Consider the following 26,001-nt stretch of genomic DNA (forward strand, 5'->3'; position numbering starts at 1 on the left):
CTAATGATATGCTTGTATTGCAAGATTCAAGATAGGTGTTTCTAAACTGTATGTCACAATAAATACAGGTGAAGAAGCTTTTACAAATTTGGTTAGTTCCTTCAAGAGAGAGTCTCTAACTTTACTCTCTTTTATGATTTTGCATAAAATAATTGATTGGAACTTAAGCAATCAGTCTTACTGTCTAGCTGGTACATTCAAGAAGACTCGGTCTCCCTTAATTCTATTGACTGGCTGGTTCATTGCAGGGGTGGGGGGAACCACAAACCAAACAAAGAAGAACCCCAGTAATTAAAGCTCGGTTTTGTCACTAGTTTAGAAAGAACTGACTCTCCATTCGTAAATATAAGGAAGAGTTCTGAACGTTGAATCAGAAGGCCAACTGTATGAAGGACAGTTGCCCATGCAAACGCAACAGTTTGTGCACTCTGTGGATCAGAGTGGACCCACTTCAATCACTTTCTCACTTTTACTTCAAGGATATTGGGCATTGCTAACAGAGATGGATTTAAACTTGAGAGGGACATTCTCTGCGTTCATGTTTTACCACCAAGTAGTTTCCAGATATTAAAAGTATGAAAATGGACAGATGAAACTATTTTATCTTGACAGTGTTTTCATCCACAACTGAAATCTGGATTTGCTTAGTGATAATTCATTAATTTGTTTGAATAGGTATTCTTAGGTTGATTTTTATTTACAGAGAAAACACTTAGCATAAAGTGAAATTTAATTGAAAAGTTTACAATGACAAAATAATGCAATGTATTCAGTGTAGTGGGCAGTACAAGCAGTAGATAAAATTCCCTCTCCATTTCTCTTTCTTTCTCAACAATAAATTTCATCATAGCCACAAGGACCCTAATAGGCAGTGGATATCCCCTTGTTTGGAGACTGCCAAACAAGTTGGGTCTCTCTTGTGTTTAGTAAATTAATTTTTTAAATGAATTCTCATCAAGTTTCTAATTATAATATCTTTAAATTTAATGTTTGTCTCTCTGATGAAAGACAAACATTTTGGGGGCAGTCACAAGGGACATGAATAATTTCTTTAGAAGCTTATCTAATTAATTACATTTCTCTGTAATGTCTTTAAAATTTGAACTGCCATCATTTCATTAATTTAGATAAAAGTAAATCTTTAGTGTTTAAATATGACACTAGTGCTGAGCATTCTGATAAGCTGAAGATTCATTGTCTGTATTTTTATCACGTTGATAAAAAATGTGTTTAAAATGTTTGGGATTCATGATTTGCATATTAGCTTTTATTTGATTTCAAATACATTTTTATTTCATGGTGTAAGTGCTCAACTCACCTGTTAATAAGTAATATCATATGATGCAACAGGGACATAAGTATTACTCTTACAATATTTTCACGGGGATTTCTTTTTCTTCTGTAACATGTTTCTTTAGGAACTAAAACTTTTGACTCCCTCAAATGGGAAGCATTTGCAGTCTCATGTCTTGTAATCTTCTATATCCTATAAAGGCGGAATTGTAATATTTCAGGGTATCCAGCAAATATAAAGCCTTTGTTTACAGCACTAGTACATTTGGTGATAGCCTGTTTTTGTGTCTTTTGACATAGTTATTTTTATGCTTTTTCAAAGTAATGTTACTAGAGCAATTGAAATTTACACATTTAGATTTATAGGTGGAGCCTCAAAAGTTAGGGTCTGTCTTTAGCATATAAGGAAAATAAAAGGATGCAAGAGGTAAGGTTTGATTAAGTCACAACACAATTAACTTTGATGGAAACTATACAGTGTATATAGTGATTCTTCCTTTAATCATCTCTGCCACTTGGAGGGCTGCCACCAGTTGCTACCAGCCCACTGGTGGAGCCTGACCTACTTCAACTTTGTAGACATTTGTTGTGAGAGGTACATTGAATACCAGGCAATAGGAACTTCTGTCCTACCTTCCCCTAAGCCAGAGAACAGAACCCGCATGGACTGATGACAGCTTTGGACAGCTGCTAAGCTGTCACAACAACCGTGAGTAAGTTGATGCCCTGACTTATGGTAGCAGCTTTCTTGCCTGCAGTAATATTTTAGGCAAAAGCACGTAGTTCAATTACAAGTCAGACCCAGAGTCCAGTTCACATAGTGTGCAGTTCTTCAAATTGTTGATGATACAAACAAGCTAAAATACTATGTGTGTAAAACAATACTCACTGAGAGATGGATTTTGAAACTGGTATTGAGTTACTTGTAGAGGTATGGATGTGCTAAAGAACAGTTTTTTAAACTCTCTGAATCAGCTGATCACCTCAGTTTAAACTGAATTCACGTTTTTGCTCTTTGGGGAAAAATAATCTAAAATATTTATAGATAGTCTCTTAAAATAAATACTCTTTATAGTGATAAACACTTTTATGCAAAATAGCTCTATATTATAAAAAATTAGGCTTTATTTCAGTGAAGAAGGAAGTTCACAGGTCATATTTTTGGTCAGTGACAGATGAATCAAAGTGCTGCAATAGTCCAAAGTACTATCTAGTTTTGCCTATGTCAATCTACTACCATCTATCTTTCTCACAATGTGGGTCTCCACATTAAAAGTACTTGTAATGAAGAAATAATAGATGTGCAGTCAGAACAACTAATAGAGTAAAATGCTCCGTCCTCTGCCAAAGATAAACAAAGAAATAAATCTATGTTGTTTACAGCCTTCCCTTTTTCATGTATAAAGGACTTTATCAATAAAACAATACAAACTTCATCGAAGAAAAATCTTACCAATTTAGTCCAAGAAAGGTCTTCATTGAGCTAATCTCCAACAAATGCTGTTTGCAAAAGAGATCTATTTATTCTTTTCAACCATAAAACACTGGCCATCCTTCTTTATCTCATGCTCCAACTCTACGATCCATTACAGATAAAACAACCCAATTAAGCAAGGACAGAAGACAGGAAGAGTATGGTTACTGTGTAAGTATTTATGTATCAGTCCCAAATGAAACATGCTTATCTTTTATGCTTTGACTTCTTTTCTTAGGGAACCACAGTCAAGTGTCCCGGGTGCCTGTTGCTATCAAAGTTCTTGATGTAAATGACAACGCTCCCGAGTTTGCATCAGAGCATGAAGCATTTTTATGTGAGAATGGGAAGCCTGGACAAGTTAGTATCTCCATGTTTTTATGCTGTGTACTTTGGTTGTGTGACAATGGAGTGCAGATTCTCCCTGTCATCTTATCTCATCTTTATTCCCAAAATACATGCCTTTGTGTTCATGCTAACGACTCTTAGCATTCCCTTAAGATAAACCTGTGATCGTATTCTGTGGTACATCTCTTTATATATGGACATACATATTTTTTGAAGCACAGGTTTTAAATTAAAGGTAGGTATATTGGGACAATATCCAGAAAATATGCTGGATGTCTTAATCACCCATTGTTTCGACTGTGATGGAGCTCACAGCTTCATAGGTTCATGTGTCTTAATAGGTAAAAGTATAATCCAACCTGAATTCCAGTTCAGTTATTGAACTATGTTGTAGCTGGTCCTAGGTATAATTTATAAGAAACACTTAAGACAAAAAAAAACATTTCCCCTTACCCATATCTCAGTTATAATTTCTGTCTATTTTAGTTCTTACTCACTTTTCTGTGAGAATTGGGAAAAAAACAAGAAAGTAAACCAGAACTTGATGTAAAGTCAAGTGAATTGTAATTGTGTTTAAAGTATCCAAAGAGGGATGGGATAGGTTGTTGGAGAAATGGAGTTCAAGTTTTCATTACAGTTCACACACAAAAACAAACAGAAAAGACTTAACAGGTTATTTCCTTCTTGATTTAATGACATAAAAGGGTTGGCAAAGGAATTTCCACAACACCCTGCACAGTGAAATAAACATAGCAAGATACCAGAAGCAAGACTTAATCTGTACAGCCTTTTTCAAAGAAAACGAAACAGGTTTCTTAAAAGGCATCCCTTTTGAAGCACAAATGTACAGAAATAGGGAAGAATATCTTATGTGCTACATAAATGACAAGATAAGGATTCAAGAAAATGTATGCTTTCAGAAAGTAATACGGTGTAAATGAGATTTAACTTTTGTCCAGCTTGAGAAACTCTGTATGGTACAATTCACTGTTTTGAAACTTTCTAATTTATTTCTGTGTTGTGACATTTTATTTAAATAAACAGCAGCTGACAGCATGACACTAGTCTTGTTAATCCAACTATCCCTATGTCTCATGTGGGTGTTAGGCATTAGACTCGCTATTCTGCAAAGAAGGTTACCTGACAATACAGTTAGAAGTTATTTTCTTTTAGTAGTATTAAATGACAGCCTATATATCGCAACTTACCTCTGCCAAGACTGGATTGTTACAGAAGATGATCTGACTTCTAGCACCCCTTTTTCTTCAATAAAAATGTGTCATTTAAGAAATGGGAATTCTCTCTAACCCACTGAATTGCAGATTATTGACGTGTGCCCTTATGGGCAGAGAGTTATGTTACTGTTGGTATTTAAGTTCTTCTAGCTCAGAGTGGATTTTTGTTTAGCTCAGGGTGGATTTCAGATGCTGAGTAGTTATGTTTTCTAGGACGTATTAAGTTCTAATGAGTATACCTTTATCCAGGACTCGGTAAGCGTCCCTAAAATCAGAGCGCTCTATTGCACAATGTTTTCTGAATATGTTTATCTAGGTATTCCTACCAAATTTCAGGTTGTTTAAGAGATGGTGAAAAATGTTCAGATTTCATTTTGGAATAAAACAAGAATGAGATGATGAAGAGTCATCTGGTAAAAGCGGCTTTTGTTTATGCACTTGTGGAAAACTTTCATTAAACCATGATATTCTTCATCTTACCATCACCTCTTACACTCTTGATCTGATGGCAGATGTAGCTCTTAAGCATGAATCCTCGTGTGAACTTTGCAGTTGCTTACTAAATATTTGGCTGCCAGCATGGATGAGGTGGCACTGGTCCTGCAATTTGTTCTGTGTTTTAAATAAATAATATTGTTGGAACAGTAACCAGTCCAGGATAATCACCAAGGTTAGGTTCTAAATTTAAGACTTAGTATGTGCATTACTTGATTTGTTTCTCTTATGTTTATGATCCTATATTCAAATTTTGGAAGAAATTGTATTAATCAGTCAAGATGTAGAGTTCAAAGATTACATAAGTCTCAGCTATGAAATACATAATAAGACAAGACACTACTCTTAGTAGTAGCAAAAGCCTAGTTTGGATAGTTCTTCGAATTTTAAACGTGAATGTTACGTGTGCAGGAAAGGTGCAATTGTGAATATGGTATTCCAATCTATTTACATTTGCAGTTCTACTTCAATCTAAGTTTAAATCAAATTTGAATTACCATAAGGGAGATTACATTTGAACCTTTTATGAAACCTTATTTGCAGCCCCTAAATATATTGAACCATCTATTCCAGTTCACTTTCTAAGTGTTCTATTTTGGGTTCTGGTATAATTGCAAGTGGCAAGTGCAGCTGCTGGTGATGTGACAGAATGTATTAAAAACTGTTGTTGTATAACATTGCCAGATGCATTTTCTTTGCTTTAACCTATGTCTAACAGTAGAGGTACTACAGCTAGTAGGAGAGGAAAGGAAGAAGAGGAGGAAATGTACTTGTCCATGCACATATTTATGTGCTCCTTGCACATTTTTACACAGAATAGAAAGTTCATAGAAATGTTGTTTGTCAGTTTTAGGGAAAAAAAAAAAAGAAAGAAAAAAGATTTGAATGTACTGTTACAGTACCTCTAAGCAAACCATAAACCAGCTCATTGCTTTCCCTATGTCCTTTCCCTATTACTCCTTTTTTGCATAATTCCACTTACTAAAGCCAGAATATTCACGGTTTTGCTGGCTATAGCTGTACAGTTGATTGTTCTCCAGCCTGGGTAAACTATTATTCTATATATTCTATATATTCACAGAATATCTGTGGTGTTGAGTAAGAAAAGTGCCTCACTCACTGTTTCCCAGTCCATACCCAGACTTTTCCATGAAGTGCTGTTTGCTTGAAACAAAGCTACAACATTTTCAAACGCTTAAGTAGTGCAGACAATGATGTATCAGTGCTCAAGCCAGTGTTTAAACTAAAGCAATATAAAACTGAGTACAGTGTTCCTCCAGTTTCTTGCAATTTGTCTCTCTGTTATTCAGTTCTCATAATAGAATTGGCTTTTTCTAATGGAAGAAATCTTCAAATAGAATCTTTGTGTCTCTGAAGAGTCAAAGCTCATTCAAATGGCAAAACGCAGGTTCTAGCAGTAAAGGGCTGGCTCTAGCTGAAAAGGCAAAGTTAAAATTGTACTGTGATGAGTCTACTGCTTTATGGTATTATGAGTCTGCAAAGTAATTCAGAAATAACTATGAACACCAATGTAACATCAAAAGTTTTTTTCAGAGTTGGAAGAACAGTTTTAATAAAAGTAGTGAACGGTTTACTAATGATAAGGAATCATTCGAAGTTACAAGTTGCTGTACAGGGAAAGACTTTTAAACAGCATCATATATTAAAATCGCACATAGATAGTTATGATACATTGATAAGAACTTTGTTTTTCAATTTATCCTTCTACATCATTCATTATCATTATACTGGTAATGTTTTATAAATATTATTTCAGGCATATGTGGCTTTGTAGAACAGCAATACAAACCTGCAGACTATAATGCTGAGTTGTCCTAGGGGATCATTTAACTATTCATTTCAATCCAGAGCTGCCTGTTAAGCAAAATACGCTGATTTACTATGTTTCTACTAAACATATATACAGAATCAAACATATGCATGAATTTTTAATGCAACAAAAAAGTTGAAATTTTACATGGAAGAATTTCAGAAATTTCAAGATTGAACGGCCAAAGTGTTATTAACTTTCACTCTAGTACTTATGGATGCATAGTGAAAAAAATTAGATCCCGTTTTCTTTATTATTAGTATTGACCAATTTTATTGTATGGAATGTCTTTGTTATGCATGTTATTACTAGGAAAGAAAAACCATCTAGCATGATAGGGTAAGGCAGGTCAGCCCTGGAAGATTCTTTACCATGTTATGAACCACAAATTAAGAATTGGAGAATTACTTCAATAGTGTTCCATTACATGATCACACAACACTGAGCAATAAAGTATGCTCATCAGCATAAAAATGGGGTAGTGAGAATTACTGTACTTTCTCACCCCTATGGAGTAAAAGATACGGTGGCTTTGTATCACTGTGTATATATATGTCATGCTTTTTTTTTTTTTTTTCAGGGCTTATTTTAATGCAAAATCACAGAGAAATAAGGTTGCTATGGGAACACTAACTCTTAATTCCTTGATGTGTGCATGCAACATAACAAATGTAGTATTCCACTAAGCCTGTCTTTTGCATATAATTTTCAGTGCATTTTCACAGAAAGAGTGATTTGGTAAACAATGGAATGGATGGAAAGAACTGAAATACATGAAGGAATTCTATAGGACATTAAGAGGTATCTATTGTTCCTAGAGGAAAAAAATGGACAAAGAATATGCCCAGTTCCTATTTCTTGAAAATTTCCAATCCAGATGATATTCTAATCTTATTTCATAAAATTTCTGTGAGCTGAAAACCCATATTACTAATGCTCTTGGTTACTGGCTTTCAGGTATTTTAATTGAAAACCTGGAAACAGTGAATTTCTACAGTCAACTCTCTTATGTAATGCTGGAAAGAATTAACAGTTATCTAGCCAGTAGAGATAAAATTACATAACCATCTGAATAAACTGCACCTGTTATGTGCACTTGACTTTCCAGATTTCACTGTGCCATTGTCCATTTTCCCTATTGCCTTCCCATTCTAGCAGTGTTTGAAAAATAGAACAATCATAAAATATATCTGTCTAAAGATACTTGTTCAGGATTCCATTCTAAATTGCACTTACCTGTGATGCAGAATTACTAGTACCTAGCCTGGCCCTGGGCCCGATGCAGATGGATAGTTTAGTATCTTACACCTCTGCAAAGAGAAAGCCAAAAATGTTCCACATCTGTAAATGTCTGTCCCATCTCTGCAGTGGGACAGACATCTGCTTACATATTTTTCAGCTGTTTATATTTTTTTCACACTGCGTAGCTCTCTAGGGTCCATTATGCAGCTATTAAATTGGAGACCTACTTCTTTAAGCAAAAGCTATGTTAGGCCTTTTTTTGTCTATCTCTTCTGATACATGTGTTTAAAATCGTATCTGTCAAGGTTTCCACCTTGGCAGATGCAGTTATAAAAAAAAAAATAATCTATTTATGTTGTATTGAAAAAAATTAAACTTTTTCCAGTAGCTTTTTTTTTTTATAATAAATCTGACCTACCCAGAATATGATTAGGCAAGGAATTAATTGTCTTAAATTCCTTCCTAGGTCACCTTACAAATTACGTATGCTTATATCAGTACCTGCTCAAACATCTTTTTACATACATAATTTCAAATATTTATGTTTTGATGTTGCTCTTTGTGGTTATCTAGTAGGATTTTATTCTTTCTTTGACTCTTGAAGAACGTAGAAGAAAGAATGGGATATTGACTATCATCATATATGTAATATATACAGATTGATAGTCCTTTCTCTTGCAGTAAAACCAGTATAAAATATTAGTTATTAGCATTTTGTTAGTGAAGCATTGAAAATTTAAAGTGTAAGTCTTATGAATTTGGACAACATCAGACCATGTTTCCAATTTTTACTCTACATTTTAAAAATTAAACTTGTAGTGATTCCTAATTTGAATTTAATTGTCCAAGAAATTATTGGTTAGTTGCTTTAGGCATTACAAAAGTAACTGCGTAAGACAATAATGTTATTGAAATCAACGGACATGGGAAAGGTCAATAATTCTCATTAAATTTCTTATAAACCTCATCTAGCATGAGCCAACTACCACTGAAATTCAGTTCTGAGTGCAGGATCTGGATCCATAGTAGTCTTTGTTTCTACTTCTCTGCAAAAAATTGGAATCAAAAGTAATTGCACCAAATATATTAAAAAAAAAAAAAAATCCAACCTCACTAGTATTTTAAAATAATGTTTCTTCTTTTCATATTCCTATGTGGCTTCATATGATTTGAAGATGATCAACTGCAGTATCTTTCTGAGTAATGTTGGAGGTAAAAGAGGTAAATGGAGGTAAATACACTGCAGATGCTGTAGTTGGTCATATAAATCATAAAGGAGAAAGTATTAAAGATAGATTATACGTTTTGGTCCAGTGAGAAGCATGGCTATATAGAGTACAATAGACATCATGAGTGTTTTCCTCCTCCTTTATTGCTGAATAATAATTTATTACTTGCCTAAATCAGCAGCAGTTTTTATTGGCCTCTCATATGTACCTGCCTCTCCTTATTCTCTGCCTCCTTGTTCTGGAAACAGTTTAAATGGGACAGATACAGTCCCTGTTCCCCAGACTTTCAGTCTAAATTCTGTAAAAGCCTTGCAAGATTATAAATTAGCATTTTTAATCTGGCATGTAGACAAATGAGAATGTGTCTGATAGCATGGAATGTTTTTTTTCAGTACTGTATGTTTATCAGGAGTGTGAATACTTAATGATAGCATTTTCTGTTGTAGGTAATTCAGATTGTCAGTGCGGTTGACAAAGATGATCCTAAAAATGGCCATTATTTCCTCTACAGTCTTCTTCCTGAAATGGTCAACAATCCAAATTTCACCATCAAGAAAAATGAAGGTAAATATAGAACGTATGTGATGTGTATCTGAACAACTTAGGTTTGAATTGCTTTGTTGCCTTCCAGTTACATTACCAGTTTGTCCCTTGAACAATTACAATGTAGATAATTTGTTTAATGGTGCCTTCATTATATCTCTTAAACTACTTATAATATCTTTACAGTAGATAAAAATAAAGTAAAATGAATACTGAATTTAGATCCAGGAGAGAGCTCACTGGCTTAAATAAAATGAAAGGATGGATTTACTGCCTGCTTTATTTCTATTAATTTGAAATTCCAGAGATATGCTGTAAGATGAGAATCTGAAACTATGTTGATAAATAAATGTTGATCCTATGTTGACTGGGTATAAATAGGAGCATAAGATTAAGTATCTACTAAATCCCCCGAAGGAAAAACCTTCTAAGCATGTTTGTTGTCTGTATAAATGTTCCAAAGTGTTTCAGTGGGGCACTTTCACTAGAAAGAGAAATCTGCTAGGTCAGCAAAGCCCAGAAGGGCACTTTGTATCACTGTGCTTTAGAGTGCTTCTGGAAGGGCAAAATGTCATTTTGTAGTACTACAGAAGTGGAATTTCATGTGTGATGGACAAAAAGACACGTTTAATATTGGTAAGCAATAAATATACCCTGATCCTTTTTTTTTGGCACACAGATATATTTGAAGGTCATGTGAGAAAGAGCTAGGTATGATCACAAGGATGCTATAAATAGTACTTTCTGTATTTGTACTTACTTGAATATTCAGCAAAGTTTTTCCATCTTGTTTGTTTTTAATAAAACACTACCCTGTCTGGAATTTTAGTTAAATTCAGTCTCTTATTTCTCTTACTTGAAATGATAATAAAGGAAATCCCTATTTAGTCCATTACTAATAGGAAGATGTATCTGTGAGGTGTATGTGCATGAGTGTAAAAGTAATACATGAAATGTCAAATAAAGAGAAAATGCTGTTTTCATTTTTTATTCTAGCTGTTGCAACCAAGAAGAATGACAGCATGATTTGTTAAATGATAGTGTAAAAACCTAAATTCTTAAATCTGCTTAAATATATCCTGAATTTTTCTTTTCATTAGATATGTTTTTCTCTTATAGCATTCACGAAGTGTGTTTCTATGTATATTTGTACTTTCATGTAGGAAATAAGTGTACATTTTCTGCACTTACAGGAGAAGGTAAAACACACCTCTTCAAAATGCATTTCATAATCATCAGTAGTGTAACACAAATTGGATTAAGCATCCTAAATGTGAGGTGGTTTGCTTTGCACAGCATGACAAAGTAAATAAGGTCTTAGCATTTCTTTTTGTGTTTAAATACTTAGCTCACATCACTAATTAGCCTTGTCCTTCCAATGTTACCTATTTAAGATCCACTCTTACCCCTAGTCACAGCCAATGGCAAAATGGCTCCTGATCTGAGTGGGAGTGAGGAAACTTTCTATACAACATCGTTTAGAAAAATAAGTCCAATTTTGTTACAACAATGCCACTCAGTTTTGCACACTTTTTAATGCATTTGAATCAGTTAGTTGTAAATCCTCTTAAAACAACCAACTGAAATATCTTGAAATTAAAAATCCACTTGAAGAGGCTTTTCTGATTTAATCTTTCAGTATCCAAGAATAAAACTCCAAGTATGCATTCTGTCCTTTTCTATGAAGACTGCTCACCCGGGGTTGCAGTCTGTGGTTGATGCTAGACTATGATCCTATCAAAACCAAAACCAGGGTATAATTTGTTGAGGTGAGGTTTCATGTCATTTAAACATCATAAATCTTTAGTAAGTCTTTATTTAGTTATGCCACTTAAACAGTGAACTTGACCATGACTTTGTCTTGCATATATCTGCTAGATAAGCATGAGTGATTATTCTTGTTGAAAGAACTCCACTATTCCAAAAACAACTGAACTCACGAGTCAAATTTCTCCTTAGTTGTACTAATGAGTGTCTGGGCTGTCCAAAAACCAGTTTGGTATGGTTTATTAGAAGCAATGTCAGAAAATGCCTATAACAAATCCTACTCTCATATCTAGTTAGTGCACAACCCACCTAGGCTTGGAACAAAAAAACATTTCCTCATACTGGTGGGCAAAATTCTTGACGTCTTCCTGACAGTGACCTCAGCCTCAACTTCCTCCTATATTCTTGGTCCTGCCAAATTCTTTCAGGCAGCAGAGACTGACTTGATGGCTGCTGAAGAAATGTTATCCTCTTACAGATATTATAAATTGATTGCATTTTCTCAGGAAACCTAGTATAGAAACACAATCTTTTATTTGCTAGAATTAATATTTTTTTATTTAAATGATTTTTCATATCATGCTTTTCTCCAAAATTCTCTCAAGTGCAGAGCTAAACAAAAGTACTCCTCCTCAAGAGCATTTGTGAAATGATATTAGCCTTTTGGATTTTTCTTTTGTGCTTTAGGTAACACTGTGGTATTTGGCAATTACCTCTCTACTTCAAGAAGTAATGAAGTTATCTGATCTGGTGGCACTAGTATGCAAACAATGCAGTTTGGCATCTACCATGAGAAGAAAGCTGTGATGTTTTGTTTCTATCCCTCATACTAAAGAATATGAGAGATGCATGTATTTTGGAATTTTCTCTTGCTATATGGAGCATAAGCATAACTATTAATTAATTTAGTTTGCCTACAGGCTAATTCTATTGTTTAAACTTTCCAGATTGCCCTGAGGCAAGTTCACATGATACCTCAGTAATTAGCTGTGCTGCCCAAATATACTACAAATATTATGATTGGCTACGTTGTTATTGCCAGATATGTTTAACTGAGTGACACAATGGTGTATCTCCATCAGAAACCACAAAAAGCCTCAGTTGTCCTAAGATGATACTATGTATAATTTAGTGATAGGAGAAGAGGAAATGGCCTCAAGTTGCGCCAGGGGAGGTTTAGATTGGATATTAGGAAAAATCTCTTCACTGAGAGGGTGGTCAGGCATTGGAACAGGCTGCCCAGGGAGGTGGTGGAGTCGCCATCTCTGGAAGTGTTCAAAAAACGTGTGGATGTGGCACTTCAGGACATGGTTTAGGGAACATGGTGGTGTTGGGTTGATGGTTGGACTTGATGGGTGTTTTCCAACCTTTGTGATTCTGTATTCTAGAAATGATCCTGTGATCATAGCAGAATCTGTTCCTTGAAATGTATCCTTTATTTGTTTGGTCTGCTAAATTTGTATATTTATAATCCCTCTGTAGACAAGATGCTCAGAACTGTGGAGGCTGTAGTGCCTTTCTGATGCAAGTAATGTAAAAAATGTAAATTTAAATGTCATCATACATCTCACTGAATGTCTGTAGATCATCTCTTAGCAATCTTTATTTTTCATATCTCCTGACCTGTTCTTTTCCAAGCTCAAATGTCTGTTACTAAGTAATGTTTCTTAGGCTTTGTGCCTTGGCTAAATGGGCAGCTAGTGATAATCTGAAATAAAGCAACCCTACTCTCTCAAACCATAATGCAAGGAATGCTGATCATTTAGATTGCCAGATGCATAAACCTTTATCTCTTCACAAGAGAAATAATAAAATTATGTAATAAAAATATAAGAAGTTAATGCAGCATGAAAATCATGTAATGTTTTCTATGTTAGTCCTGGTGACTAGACCTGTGACTTCAGACATAACAAATCCTTGACTGCATAAACTCAGACAGACTGCCTGGTCACTTTTCACATGTTTTTGTGCTGGGTTTCTGACTAGGTGCAGAAATGGGAAAAATGAAAATAACTGTTTTGTGTAGTGCGTCTGACTGACTTTAAACCAGAAAAAAACCTAAAACTTCGGATGAAAATATCTGATGTTTAGACAGGTGTTGATACACGCTAGCAATGTGTGGTAGGTTCCTCAGCTGAATGGGATTAATCCTTCCAAAAATCTGTAGGATCATAATAAACAACAAAAAATGGACAGGAATTTAGACAACTGGTAAGGATTTTGTACTGTCATGGCATCAGTAAATTGAAACGAGAACTCTGGAAATGGAATTAGCATTTGTTGACAGTCTTTTTTCAGGTGAGTGGTCTTCACAAAGCGTTACCTAAATTCTAATGTCAGTACATGGATCATCTCCTGCATCCCAAACAACACGTTCACAGCAATACATGTTTTCAGCATTGAATTCCTAATATTCTTATGTTTTCCATAGGTTGTTCAAGTGAGAACAGAATTTTGTGATAAAAGTGTTTACACAGATGTAAACATTTTGATATGCTGCCAATGCAATTTTTACTTTCAAAAACTAGCAAATACATCTTTGCCATGTAGTAAAAAGACTTTAAGTTTTTCCCAAACGATGTTTCCATTGCTATTCCATTTTTCTTATGCCAAATTCTGTTTCCTAATGGAATAAACCCCAAATCAAATGTTCTGCCTTTGGATGCAGTAACTCTTCTGACAAAAGAAATGGTGCATCTGTACTGTATAAATCTGATATTACGTACCTCTTACTAGGACTTATGTAGTAGAAGCAATCACAGGTTTGCTTGGAACATGGGCAGGCCTTATCTTTTGGTTAAGAGAACCATCTTAATGGCATGTGTTCATATTCCTGCAGAAGTCCAATAGCTTTATAAGTAATCAGCCTCCCCTCTCCCCAAAATATTCAGCGTCCATCTGGCGATTTGAGCTCTGAATTTTAGCCAAACTTATTTTAGTGAGTGCATGGTAAAGAGGGTTTTTTTTCTTTTTAAATTGAAGCATTATATATACTTCAGTGATGAACTGTTCTGTTGGTTCTCTATAATTAACTTAATATTTATTCTCTGCTATGCTTAGACTATTATACCTATGATACCTATAATAGTTCCAAGAATGTTCATGTTTAAATGTCCACTTTTTTTTTTATTTCAACCTGTCACTCGTGTCCTCATTGTGTTGCCTTGAAAGTATAGGCAGTGTGTCATGTTTTTAAAAGGAAATAGCCTGGTATAATCACTTCAATCACTAACTGGCTTGTGTGCCTTTGTATACTATTGGACATCTTATTTTAAAATATTTTCTATTTCTCATCACCTCTTTATCATTATAAACAAATATTTCTAAACTATTTCAAAATAGCTGGAGAAGACAATTACATGCAACCTCTCTTTTGGATATCCTGAATAAGATAAACAAATAATCAGCGCTACTTCATTTTTGAAAGTACTTTTGTGTCACTGTGTTTTTAATGTAATAAAACCCATTTTTTTCCCCACATCTTTTTCCTGAAAATATTTTTAGCAGCATCTGTCAAATGCATACCTGGAGGGCGAGTCTTTTGTTCCCACAAGAGTAACTCGCATGTGTTAAAATGAGTTTCTTTCCCTGAATCAGTTTCCTTTTGCATTTCTCGATAAGTCTCTCTGCCATTGTCTCAGCTGCCAGCTAAAGCTCCTTCTGTGTTTTTGATCGACTTTTCTTTCCAAATATATACCTCAGGGAACTAAGAGGTGGCACTGCTATTTCATTGCCCTCCTTCCAGTTTGCCCAATTTCAAAGTTAACCCACTGACCTCAGGTACAAATTGCCTTAGCAAGGACATCATTAAACCCATAATTTCTTGATGGATGTACAATGAATGTTTCGCATAACAGCACCCATATGGTCCCTTGAATATAAGCAGTAAGTCCTCACACATTTTTGCAGTTTCATGCCATTTTTCAAGAGCCTTGGGAAACTTTGTGGCCCAGCTGCCATCTATGCCAGAGGGTGTTTCACAACGGCAATTCTCGAGGGAAAGCACATACTTACATAGTTCTAATGTGTTCAATTATCATCCTCATTTCTTCTATATATCAATAATTAGACTTTCAAAGTACATTTTTAAATCATACCTAATTGCATCCTTTTTCGAGGTTTTCTTGAAAAGTAAAATCAAGTGATGTGATCAGAGATGTGTCTTGCATCCTATAAGTACATATTTTTCTACCATGTCTATCAATATTAGTGGTATGGACTGGATCTAAAATTGTAAAAGAATATGCTGCATAATCTAGGAAACAGCATTGATCAGCATCTCTCTTAATAGGCATAGTTTTGTCACCAGAAATCACAGGGAATAGGTGCATAGCAAGGTGCATTCAGTGTGAAAGTAGTAGAGTTAAAACTAATTTATTGCAACGTATTAAAAAAACCCAACAAACACAAATTAATCTATAATCTGGTACTTCTGTGCCCGAATCTGCCATCCACGGGCAGGCATCATGTTTCTCCAGGAGTGTTCATAGTGTGAAGAACCATATTATAAATATCATATTATCAATCTTTTTCTCAGCATGGCATTAAAACTGTTTAAATAGCGAAGCTCAACATTTTTATAAACTGAGGGTAACAGAACAATGTCAGATTATTGATTTTTTTATGAATGATATGGTTAATAATGAAATGGTTAATATAAAATTATTGAAAGATTTTCTTTTCAGTGTAGTTCAATAAGATTTTGTTCAGTAAGTTCTTTTTTGCTTATGTTATAAATTGTAAGTTACAAAAGTTAAAACAGGAAAGTATAAAGAAGAAGTTTTTCAGAGTAGAAAGGTCTAAGTTTTATCAAAACACATCAGGTGATAGTTAAGGTAGCTAAGCTTCATGAAACATTTTTAGTTCTGTGGATTTAGACTACTCTGACAGTAAATCATGTTTCAGAAAATGCTTAATTATATTTTGGATGCATACTTACCTTTCTCAGGTGACAACAAAATGTAATTTACAGGCCTGAACTACCACATTCTACTTATGACATACAAGTTATACTACACTGCTGGGTTGGAGTCCCTTTCTAAGAACATCATCTCAAGTATATCTTGGTCTGTGTGCTGGAGAGCATGTAAGAGTTATGATCCAGCCGTGTGGTGATAAGAGAACACTGTGCTACCTTACATCCCTCACTATTGGAGCAGGCAGGGGTATCATGGTCTGAAAAAGGAAAGGACAGATTCTAGCTTTCACTCTATTTATATGGAAAAAGTGGTATTCAGCCAGTGCAAATACTTTTCTTGGAGTGGTTGTGCATTAGGTGGTAGGTGTCAAATACCTTAAATAATTTGTTCTTATAACAGAGGAAATGCAGAAAAAATGCAGTTCCCTGTTTATTATACTCAGGTTCCTTCATCCTTAGTCCTTAGACAATTGACTTGTTTGAAACTGCTTTGAATCAGAAACTTCTTTGTAGGAAAAGTAATCAATTTTCTTATTTACATATCTGACAGAATTCTAAGATTTAATGTCATCTTATGAAGTAATAGACTGCATCTAAAGACTCAAAAAGATGAGCCCTTTCTGCTAGTGATAAAGTGATACGCATCATGAGCTGGAAATCGGTACTCTAGATCCTTAGACTATTCTCAAAATCTACAAGACTGGTAGAGTTTCAAGTTAATGATAATATTACCAAGGGACCTCGATACACTCCAGTAATGCTCAGAAGTTCTGTCTTGCCAGGCATTGAATGCTTTGCCATTTCCATTGTATGATTTCACATTGCAGTTGAAGTAATATATTCAACCCCTTTCTACTATACCATTTTTCAGTCCGAGCAAGGTTACATTTTTCCATGGTACAGCAGTGTTAGTCCCATCTAGTCTGTGAAAATATTCTCAGTATATATTTTTCATAGCTGATAGCTTTCTGCTTCCTTTCCCCCTTCTTTCTTTACTATCATCACTATTGACTATGTTCTGTTATTCCCTGATGTTCTGTTTTTCCTTGATGTTGAGTATCAATTGAGTATGATTTGAAACAACTTCCCTGGCATAGAAGGATGCGATGTTATTTTCTGAAGTGAAGATTACATGAATGTAGTTGGGAAACCAGCATTTTTCCACTCCAATCCTTTGTATGCCACTTCCTTCACTGACACCTGCTTCTGCTGTCTTTCCCATCTTTCTTCTTGCATGCAGATCACTGCTCTTTCTGGACTCCCTTCCAACTAGAACCACAGAACAGGTGAAGACTAAGTGCAGTTCCTCTGCAAACATACTTTTTAGCCCTATCTGGATGACTTACACCTCCTTAGAATGGTTATGTGCTTTTCACCACTTCTATAGGCTAAAGAGGTGTATCGTTCTTGGTGCACGTAGCTGCTCTAGCTGAAACTGAATGTCAGAAAAATAGAATCAACTCTTCAAAGACTAACTCAGCTACCAAGCTCCTCCACACTTTGACCATTCTGTCTGTTCTGTCCATCTGAAACCTTATTCACTCCTCTCCTGTATTCAGGATGCAGGACTCCAGACAGATTCCCTCTCTCCTCCGCCCTAAGACAGATGTGATCCATCAAGTCTTCATTCGACTGGACAGGCCAGCCTGATGAAAGAACCAGCAAGGAGGGGGCCATCTGGTAAGCCGATTGTCCTCTTATAGGCATCTTTAGGCTCTTCTTCAGCTCTGCTGTGTTCCCCAGCATGTCTGCGCTTTTTATAGTTTTGTAACTGGGAGCACTTCTGTTCCAAAAGCTGTTTAACCTTTCAGTCCTCTTTTAGTTTAGCTTTGTGATGACAACTTCTTTCTAAGCCTCACAAATACAAACTTTCAGACAACTACAGAAGAGTTGTGTATGCACATTGGAAATTAAGACCAATTTCCACGGCATTACATCCTTGCAGAGAGTGCCTTTTTTTTAATCATGTGAATCAATTACAATTACATAGCTATTTCAGGATATTTACGTAAACATGACACAGCCTAAAACAACATAAAATGTGACTGATGCAATACAGCATAATACTGTATAAATGCAGCATGCCGTTATGCATACATGACCAAAGAGACTTTTACTTCATTCATTCTTAATTTATTATTTGTGCTGCTAGCAACATAATGTTGCCAAGGCGTCAATTATGTTTCATTTTGTAAATCAAACTAATTAAGAACCAGATGCAATATGAGTGAAAAAGATCTCAGGTCAGTGTTGTGCACCATATGTACAACAGTGCTTACTCATGATGAGGAGATAGATTGGACAGCTGTGAATTTGCCTGCTGTAGGAGTTTCATCATGCTCAGATAGTATAGCATACTTATCTCTCTTTTTCCACTTTATTTCTTTAATTTCATAATAAAACTAAAGAAAAGTGAGCAACACTGCCATGACTTTAAAACACTACGCAAGGGATAAAAGGTTATGAAAACAAAACAGAACAGGAAAAGAATTTGTTCAGCAAATTAGCATGAAAATAAATCTATTGCAGTAATAATATGGAACATGGATGAAAGAAATGAGAGATAAGAAATTGAATATTCAGTGTGACTTTATTTCAGACACATAATGGGGAAAATGAACAATAAATGGGGATCTCAAAACTTAACTGCTTAGCTGTCAGAAAGGTATTCTTAATGACTACAAAACTTCTCAACTAAGTGCTATCAGTACAACAGTAAGATCTGCAGTACCATCTCTCTGGAATTTGCCTTCCGATGAAACATTGCTCCAATAGCCCTTTAATTTTCAAAGATTCCCTAAGTGCTTTAAAAACATAACTCCTTGAAAGCTAACAGCACCCATGATAATTATGTTGTAGGACTTTAAAAGTATTTCATAGTAGTATTTATAACTAAATTAATATAGAATATTTGGAGGCAAGTTTCCAGATTTTTAATCAACTATCTTATGAAAATGTTAAGAAATTTCTGCCAAAGTACTACTTCTGGTTTCATGGGTGGATCTAATTCCTCCAAGTTTTCTGCAAGAAACAATTCCTGTAGCTGAAGTGTTCATGGACAATGCACCGTGTTTGATTTCTTGTAAATGGATTTAATTTGCTGAGTAGGAGGAATGAAGTTCTAGAGCTGCAGGTTCTGGTAGGGCCTCTAGCCCTTCACCACCTCAATATATTACCTGACAGCAACACATTGCATCTTAAGAAGGCCCCCTGTGTTTTCGCCTCATTGTTAGGTTTTGGTTTGTTTTGAATATTTGGATTTTCTCTCTAAGTACATAATTGGTAATTATGGCACAAGACCATTTTTCTTCCTTTTTTTTCACGGTGTAAATTTATTGGTTGCTCTCATGGAATGTTTCTTTGTTTTATCATGTTCTAAATACAGGCTGTTGAGGGGGAATAACAATTAATTTACTAGTTGCTCTAATTGTACTTTTCTCAATTAATGAGAAACTAGATAGGAATCCCATTTTAAAGTTTCAGTTGTAGTAAAGAGTAAAAGAACCCCAAGACTCTTCTACTGGAGGAAGAATCTAAACAGGCTAAAAATGAAAACAATATAAGCAGGAATCATCACATATTAGCAGTTAAATTTTCTTTTCATTAGTAAAAATCTCCTTTTGTCATCATAACAGATAAAAAGTATACGGACTAATTGCACATGGTTCCTCCATTAAAATAGAAGGTATTAATTTTTCACACTTAGCCGCAAGGCTTGTCCAATAAACTACTGCACAACTAATATTGTAATGTGAATTAAAAAGACAAAGGCCATGTTCCAATTTGCATATTGTTTTGAACCAATTACACAAGTGCTGTTCAGGAAGGAAGTAATTATTATTGGAATTGCAGTCGTTCTTCCTACGAGGTGACCATTACATTGATTATTATGTGAACTCTATGTCTATGTATTCTCCTGACCCTGTCTGGTGTGGTCACATTTATTCTATAACCTTTCAGTTCTCTCTTACTCCTTTTTTAAGGAGGTGACTCTTCAAGAATGGTCTGTAGTTCTCCGGCAAGAGCAAATGTAGCAGTGATAAACTGAAGGAAATCTGAAATTTTTATTCATTTTGAACAAACCTTCTCACGTCAAGCTTTAAAGAATAAGGGAGACAAAGCTTTTATTCTGTTGGTTGGGGTTTTTTGTACCACTTATGGTATTTTCCTATCAAGTTCTGATTTTGTAATTTGTATGGGTGGCCTTGTTGTAAAATGATTCACTTCATTGGTCTTCATTTAATTCTATCTAATTAGCATGCATTCTGTTTGGCAAGCATCCAGTCATTAGTCATACATTTATGTAATTATTAGTATTTAATATTTATAGAATAAATATGCCTAGAAGGTAATCTATTCAGAGACCAAAAAAGAGGTAGAGTATATGATTTTACCAAATGCAAGGATCTTACATACCGAGCCAAATGCAGAAAATAAATGAAATGTGTAAGTTGACCCGTCCAGTCTAGGGAGAGAGATTGCATATCCTAAAATGATAGGATGTGCATACTTGGTAATCAGCACTGATTACAGAGGGAGTGAAAATGGGCCTCTGTTTGAAGTGAGATAATAAGCCAACTTGTTAGGGAGAGATAAATAGAAGAACTTCAAGAAAAGGACCAGATGTCTGCTTGATGGTGTTGAAGAGGGAGAACTAGTGGGGTCTGTCAAAGCTAACATGGATGGATGCATAGTCACATTACAGTGACTCAGCTAAGCAGTGTTAGCTGTCTGCCCATATTAAGACAGCAAACTCAGATCACACCAGCTTGGCCTAAACGAATTGTGGGCTCAAGTAAGTAAAAACTTCACTTTCACTATAGGCTAAGGGCTATGTACATTCTTAAGCAGTAACTGTAACACTGTAGTAATTTTTTCATACAGCTGATTCTATAATAAGATATGTCAGGAATACAGTCTTACCTGTGGAGTTTTGTATGGTGGTAGGCATTGCAGTCATAAACCTTAAAAGGAGCATCAATAATAACAACAACTGAATGTTGATGAAAGTACTCTGCTATATTCTGTAGAATGTTGGACTATCTTGGACACAAACACTGACTTTTTTTCTTCTCTTTAGGTTTTAGAATGTAATAAATGACATAACAGTTTCACATTGCTTTCATAAAAACACATAGAACTTTTTGGTTTTGTTTGTGTTTTGTTAGGAAGCTTTCATTCAATCTAACCTGAAATTAGAGCTAAAGTCTATGTTATAGGAAATAATAAGAAATAAGATAAAAATGTTTTATGTAGCCTTTTTGAACTTGTCACTTCCTAACCTTGCTTAACTCTGTCATGTCACTTTCTGTAACATTTTAATCTATTATATATGACCCTTCTGTAAATTATACCATGTTCACCCCAATAAAGATTAAGCGCTTGTGATCTAAGTGCACTCTACAGGAGTGGTGGTTTTCTGGTTAAGGAACTGTTCCAGAGTTCAGAATAGTTTTATCTAGCTTTGTTACAGATTTCCTGTATGATTTTGGACAAGTTATTTAATCATTGTGCCATGCATACGCTGCAGATGTTCTTTTAAAACATTCCTCTGATGATCACATATGACATTAACGACACAAATTAGCAGCTCCCTCTATGTATTGGTAAAGACTGAGATTTTCAAGAGTGCATTACAGTGTCTCTTTGGGTTCTTGTGAAACTCCCAGTTAGAAACCAGGTAGAAGTTATTCTGCACTCAGGGAAGGAAATGCCCAGTCTAATGACAGCTGTAGCTAAAGCATTGTTGTATCTTTGATATAAGCTGGAATACTGAATATAGAAGAAGGTAGTTTAGATGCGATTAGTTTAGACTACACCATATATCTCCTTCTATATCGTCTTTATCTATCCCACAACATTACAACTTCTGTCTTTGTACTATTTTCTATTTTTAAATGAGAAAAATAATTTTTCTATCAAATCAGCTTTCTCTTATTTTGTGCTTGTCTTCTGCTAACATGCAAGATCAGAAGATGTATTTGCTAAAAACTTTATAGTTTTAATGTATAAAGAACTTAGATTTTTCTAGACGAGAACTGTTTTTCTTAATCCTTTTTCTTTTCTTTGTCCCAGTTATGAAACATGTATCTTTCTCAAAATATCTGTTGTTTTCTTCTGCTTTCCTTTTTGACTATTTAAGTTTTCTTTCATGATCATGAAGGGGGTTTTGGCACATTAAGATGTATTCTCCTTTGCTGGTAGAATTGCCTAGTCTCTTGTAATACTTGATCCTGCTTCATATTTTTATTGCAGTTTCTGCCTATACACTTCATTTGTACTTTGTCAGACTCTTCATAGTGAATTATCTTCATCTGTGATTCTGTAATTAGAAGACAACCGGGAACAATTTCACTGTGATATCCAAGTCGTTCTCTTAGCATAAAGATGCATTATATATTTGTACCTTATAACTTCTCAGCTTGATACAAAGAGAATGAATGAATAAGATGTCTTCTGCTTTTGTTGCACACATATTTCAATTGTGACTAACAAGTATTTTACTGTTTTCAGAATCTCCATCCTTGGAGATAATCAAAAGCTGCCTGGACAGGGTCCTGGGCTCTAGGTAGCTGTGTTTGAGCAGGGGGTACACCAGATGACTTCCAGAGGTCCTTTCCAACCTCAACCATTCTGTGGTTCTGTGAAAATGCTAGAACATCTTGTGAACTCATGCTCTAGTTTGCAGATATTTACCAATATAAGCATTGACTTTGTAATATCTCTACAGCAGTGAGGCAGAATTCAAATGTTGACATCTTTCACTATCTCCTTTTTCTTTCCAAGTTATGTGTTGTGTCATGCAACGTATATAGCAAAATTAGGGTCTTGCAGTATGTCTCAGTCTTGAAATGTAAATGCATATGCACATCTGTTCCTGTAAGACCTGCTTTTGATTCTCAGTAATCTGACTGTAGGCTAGTTTGGAACTTATGGCTATGCCGTGCTTTTACTATTTAATATTTACATGACGTGCAGAAGTGTTCCGAGGAGTATCTGAAATGTTTTGTTTGAAAACTTCATACAATCTATTCCACTCTATAGACAGGTAATTGTTTTTTTAACTTTCTGAAATTCCTTCTCTGGAAGCATTTTGCTATTCCCTGCATTTCAAATGACCATTAGTCTTCACCATAGGAGACACATCCTCATTGAGAGGTGTGCATATAATAAGGCCTCTGGAAGACAGAGGTATAAATTACTGCTATTAATGGCCTGATGATAACAAATTGTTATTGTTATACGTAATCTGCATATGAGAATGTCTTCAAAAAGTCATTATCATGCTGCGTGTGTGCCCAGGGGCAATCTTATACCATAGCATTTCATTTCTTAAAATTACAAAAAGCTAATATAACTCTTGATGACATTTACAAAAATGTATAATGGCACTCCTCTCAGTTCTCTCACGGAAATTATTCTCGGTGAAGTTAAAGGGAGTTCTGCGTATATAAAACTGCAGCATCTGGCACTTCTTAACAATCAAAGCCACGTTTTTTTCTTAAGTGGCACCAGCTCAAGAAAATGTTAAGTCAAAAAATTTTTTTAATTTATTTTCTGATTTAAAATGCTTCAGCCAATATAATTCATATTTAACTTTCAATGCTCTTTGGCAGAGAGTACACATTCTAAATTTCTTCTCATAGTAAGTTGTTATGTCAGAGTTATAAACCCCTGAAAATTGGCATTTTGTAATGGAAGTGCTGACAAGACCTTTATTACACCAGTACAAATAGATGGCATTCCAATAAACGCTGGTTGTTTTATAGCCTGGTGGTTGCTTTCTGCCAGTGTATTTCAAAGTGAACATTATAAAAAAAGTAATAGCATAATAGAAATACACTAGTATGGCTTGACTTTGGCTCTGTAACTGTTGTAACAAAACTTGATTGTTAAAAAAATACGGTTGATATGTCCAATTCCAGACTCAGTTTTAAAGGACTGTTATATGATCTACTGGTAAACTGTTTTAAATTATTACCGTGTGCATGTGTATGTTCCATACAGTATTGGAACAGAAAAGACAATTATCATGGCACGGAGAAGTGGATGTTAAGTTGCTTAGTGTGAAACTCACTTAAAGACCAAGAACACACCACATTTAAAAACCAAAATGTTCCTGCTTAAGTTTTATTTTTCTTACTATGGTGTTCATGCTTTAGATTCTAGAAAGAAAGATTCACTTCAAACATTTGTGATTGTATGGTGGGTTGACCCTGGCTGGACACCCAGGTTGACCCAGATGCCCACCAAAGCCATTCTGTAACTACCCTCCTTAGTTGGGCAGGGGAGAGAAAAAGACAACAAAAGGCTCATGGGTCAAGATAAGGACAGGGAGAGCTCACTCAGCAATGACTGTCATGGGGAAAACAGACTTGACTTGGAGAAATTAGTTTAATTTATTACCAATCAAATCAGAGTAGGGTAATGAGGAAAATAAAAACTAACTCTTAAAATACTTTCCCCCCACCTCTCCAGTCTTCCTGGGCTCAGCTGCATTCCCAACTTTCTCTACCTCCTTCCCCAGAGTAGCGCAGCAGGACGGGGAATGGGGGTTGTGGTCAGTTCATCACATGTTGTCTCTGCTGCTCCTTCCTCCTCAGGGGGAGGACCCCTCACACTCTGCCCCTGCTCCGGCGTGTGGTCCCTCCCACGGGAGACAGTTCTCCACAAACTTCTCCAACCTGAGTTCTTTCCACAGCCTGCAGTTCCTCACAAACTGCTCCAGCCTGGGTCTCTGCCATGGGGAGCAGTCCTTCAGGAACAGGCTGCTCCAGTGTGGGTCCCCATAGGCTCACAAGTCCTGCGAGCAGACCTGCTCCAGTGTGGGCTCCTCTCTCCACAGGGCCACAGGTCCTGCCAGGAGCCTGCCCCAGTGCGGGCTTCCCACAGGGTCACAGCTTCCTTCAGGCATCCACCTGCTCAGGCGTGGGGTCCTCCCCGGGCTGCAGGTGGAGATCTGCTCCAGCGTGGAGCTCCATGAGCTGCAGGGGCACAGCTGGCCTCACCGTGGGCTTCCCAAAGTGCTGCAGGGGAATCTCTGCTCTGGTGCCTGGAGCACCTCCTCCTGCTCCTTCCTCACTGACCTTACTGTCTGCAGAGCTGTTTCTCTCACATATTCTCATTCCTCTCTTCATCTGCAGTTGTTTAGGATTTTTTTTTCCCCTTCTTAATCTGTTATCCCAGAGGTGTTGCTGCTGTCACTGATTGTCTTGGCCTTGGCCAGCAGCAGGTCTGAGTTGGTCTGGCTGGCATTGGCTCTGTCAGACACGGGGTAAGCTTCTAGCAGCTTCTCACGGAAGCCACCCCTGCAGCCCCCCAACTACCAAAAACCTCACCATGCAAACCCAACACAGATTGTCTTTGTGGTAATGAAGACTCTGAACTTTTCCAGACCCTAGAAGTAAGTCACTGAAGTAAGAATTGAAGGATGTGTGTGAAGCGAGGATGGTGAAGAACATAGGATGGAATACTTGGAACTTTTCCATCACCTACCAAAAGTAGTATAGATTTCTTTGAATCTGCTTTACACATAAGAGGACTCTAAATCAATGTAATGTGTAAAACTCTAACTCTCACGCTGACCTAAGGGGCTTAGATACCTATCTTTCATCAGTTTCATCTCC

General features: G+C 35.9%; 1 protein-coding gene across 1 annotated transcript in view; it reads left to right on the plus strand.

Annotated features, from left to right (window-relative positions):
* The window catches only part of CDH8 (cadherin 8), a gene marked incomplete at its 3' end in the record, with an annotated part of 135,745 nt that overhangs the window by 99,016 nt on the left and 10,728 nt on the right, over positions 1–26,001 (plus strand). Inside the window, exons 8-9 of the mRNA XM_082005744.1 lie at positions 3,006–3,127; positions 9,594–9,711. Coding sequence (XP_081861870.1) covers positions 3,006–3,127; positions 9,594–9,711 — 240 coding nt within the window. The remainder of the gene's footprint in view (positions 1–3,005; positions 3,128–9,593; positions 9,712–26,001) is intronic.

Source organism: Phaethon aethereus, assembly GCF_964289735.1.
Source record: "Phaethon aethereus genome assembly, chromosome: 13".
NCBI classification, from domain to species: Eukaryota; Metazoa; Chordata; class Aves; order Phaethontiformes; family Phaethontidae; genus Phaethon; species Phaethon aethereus.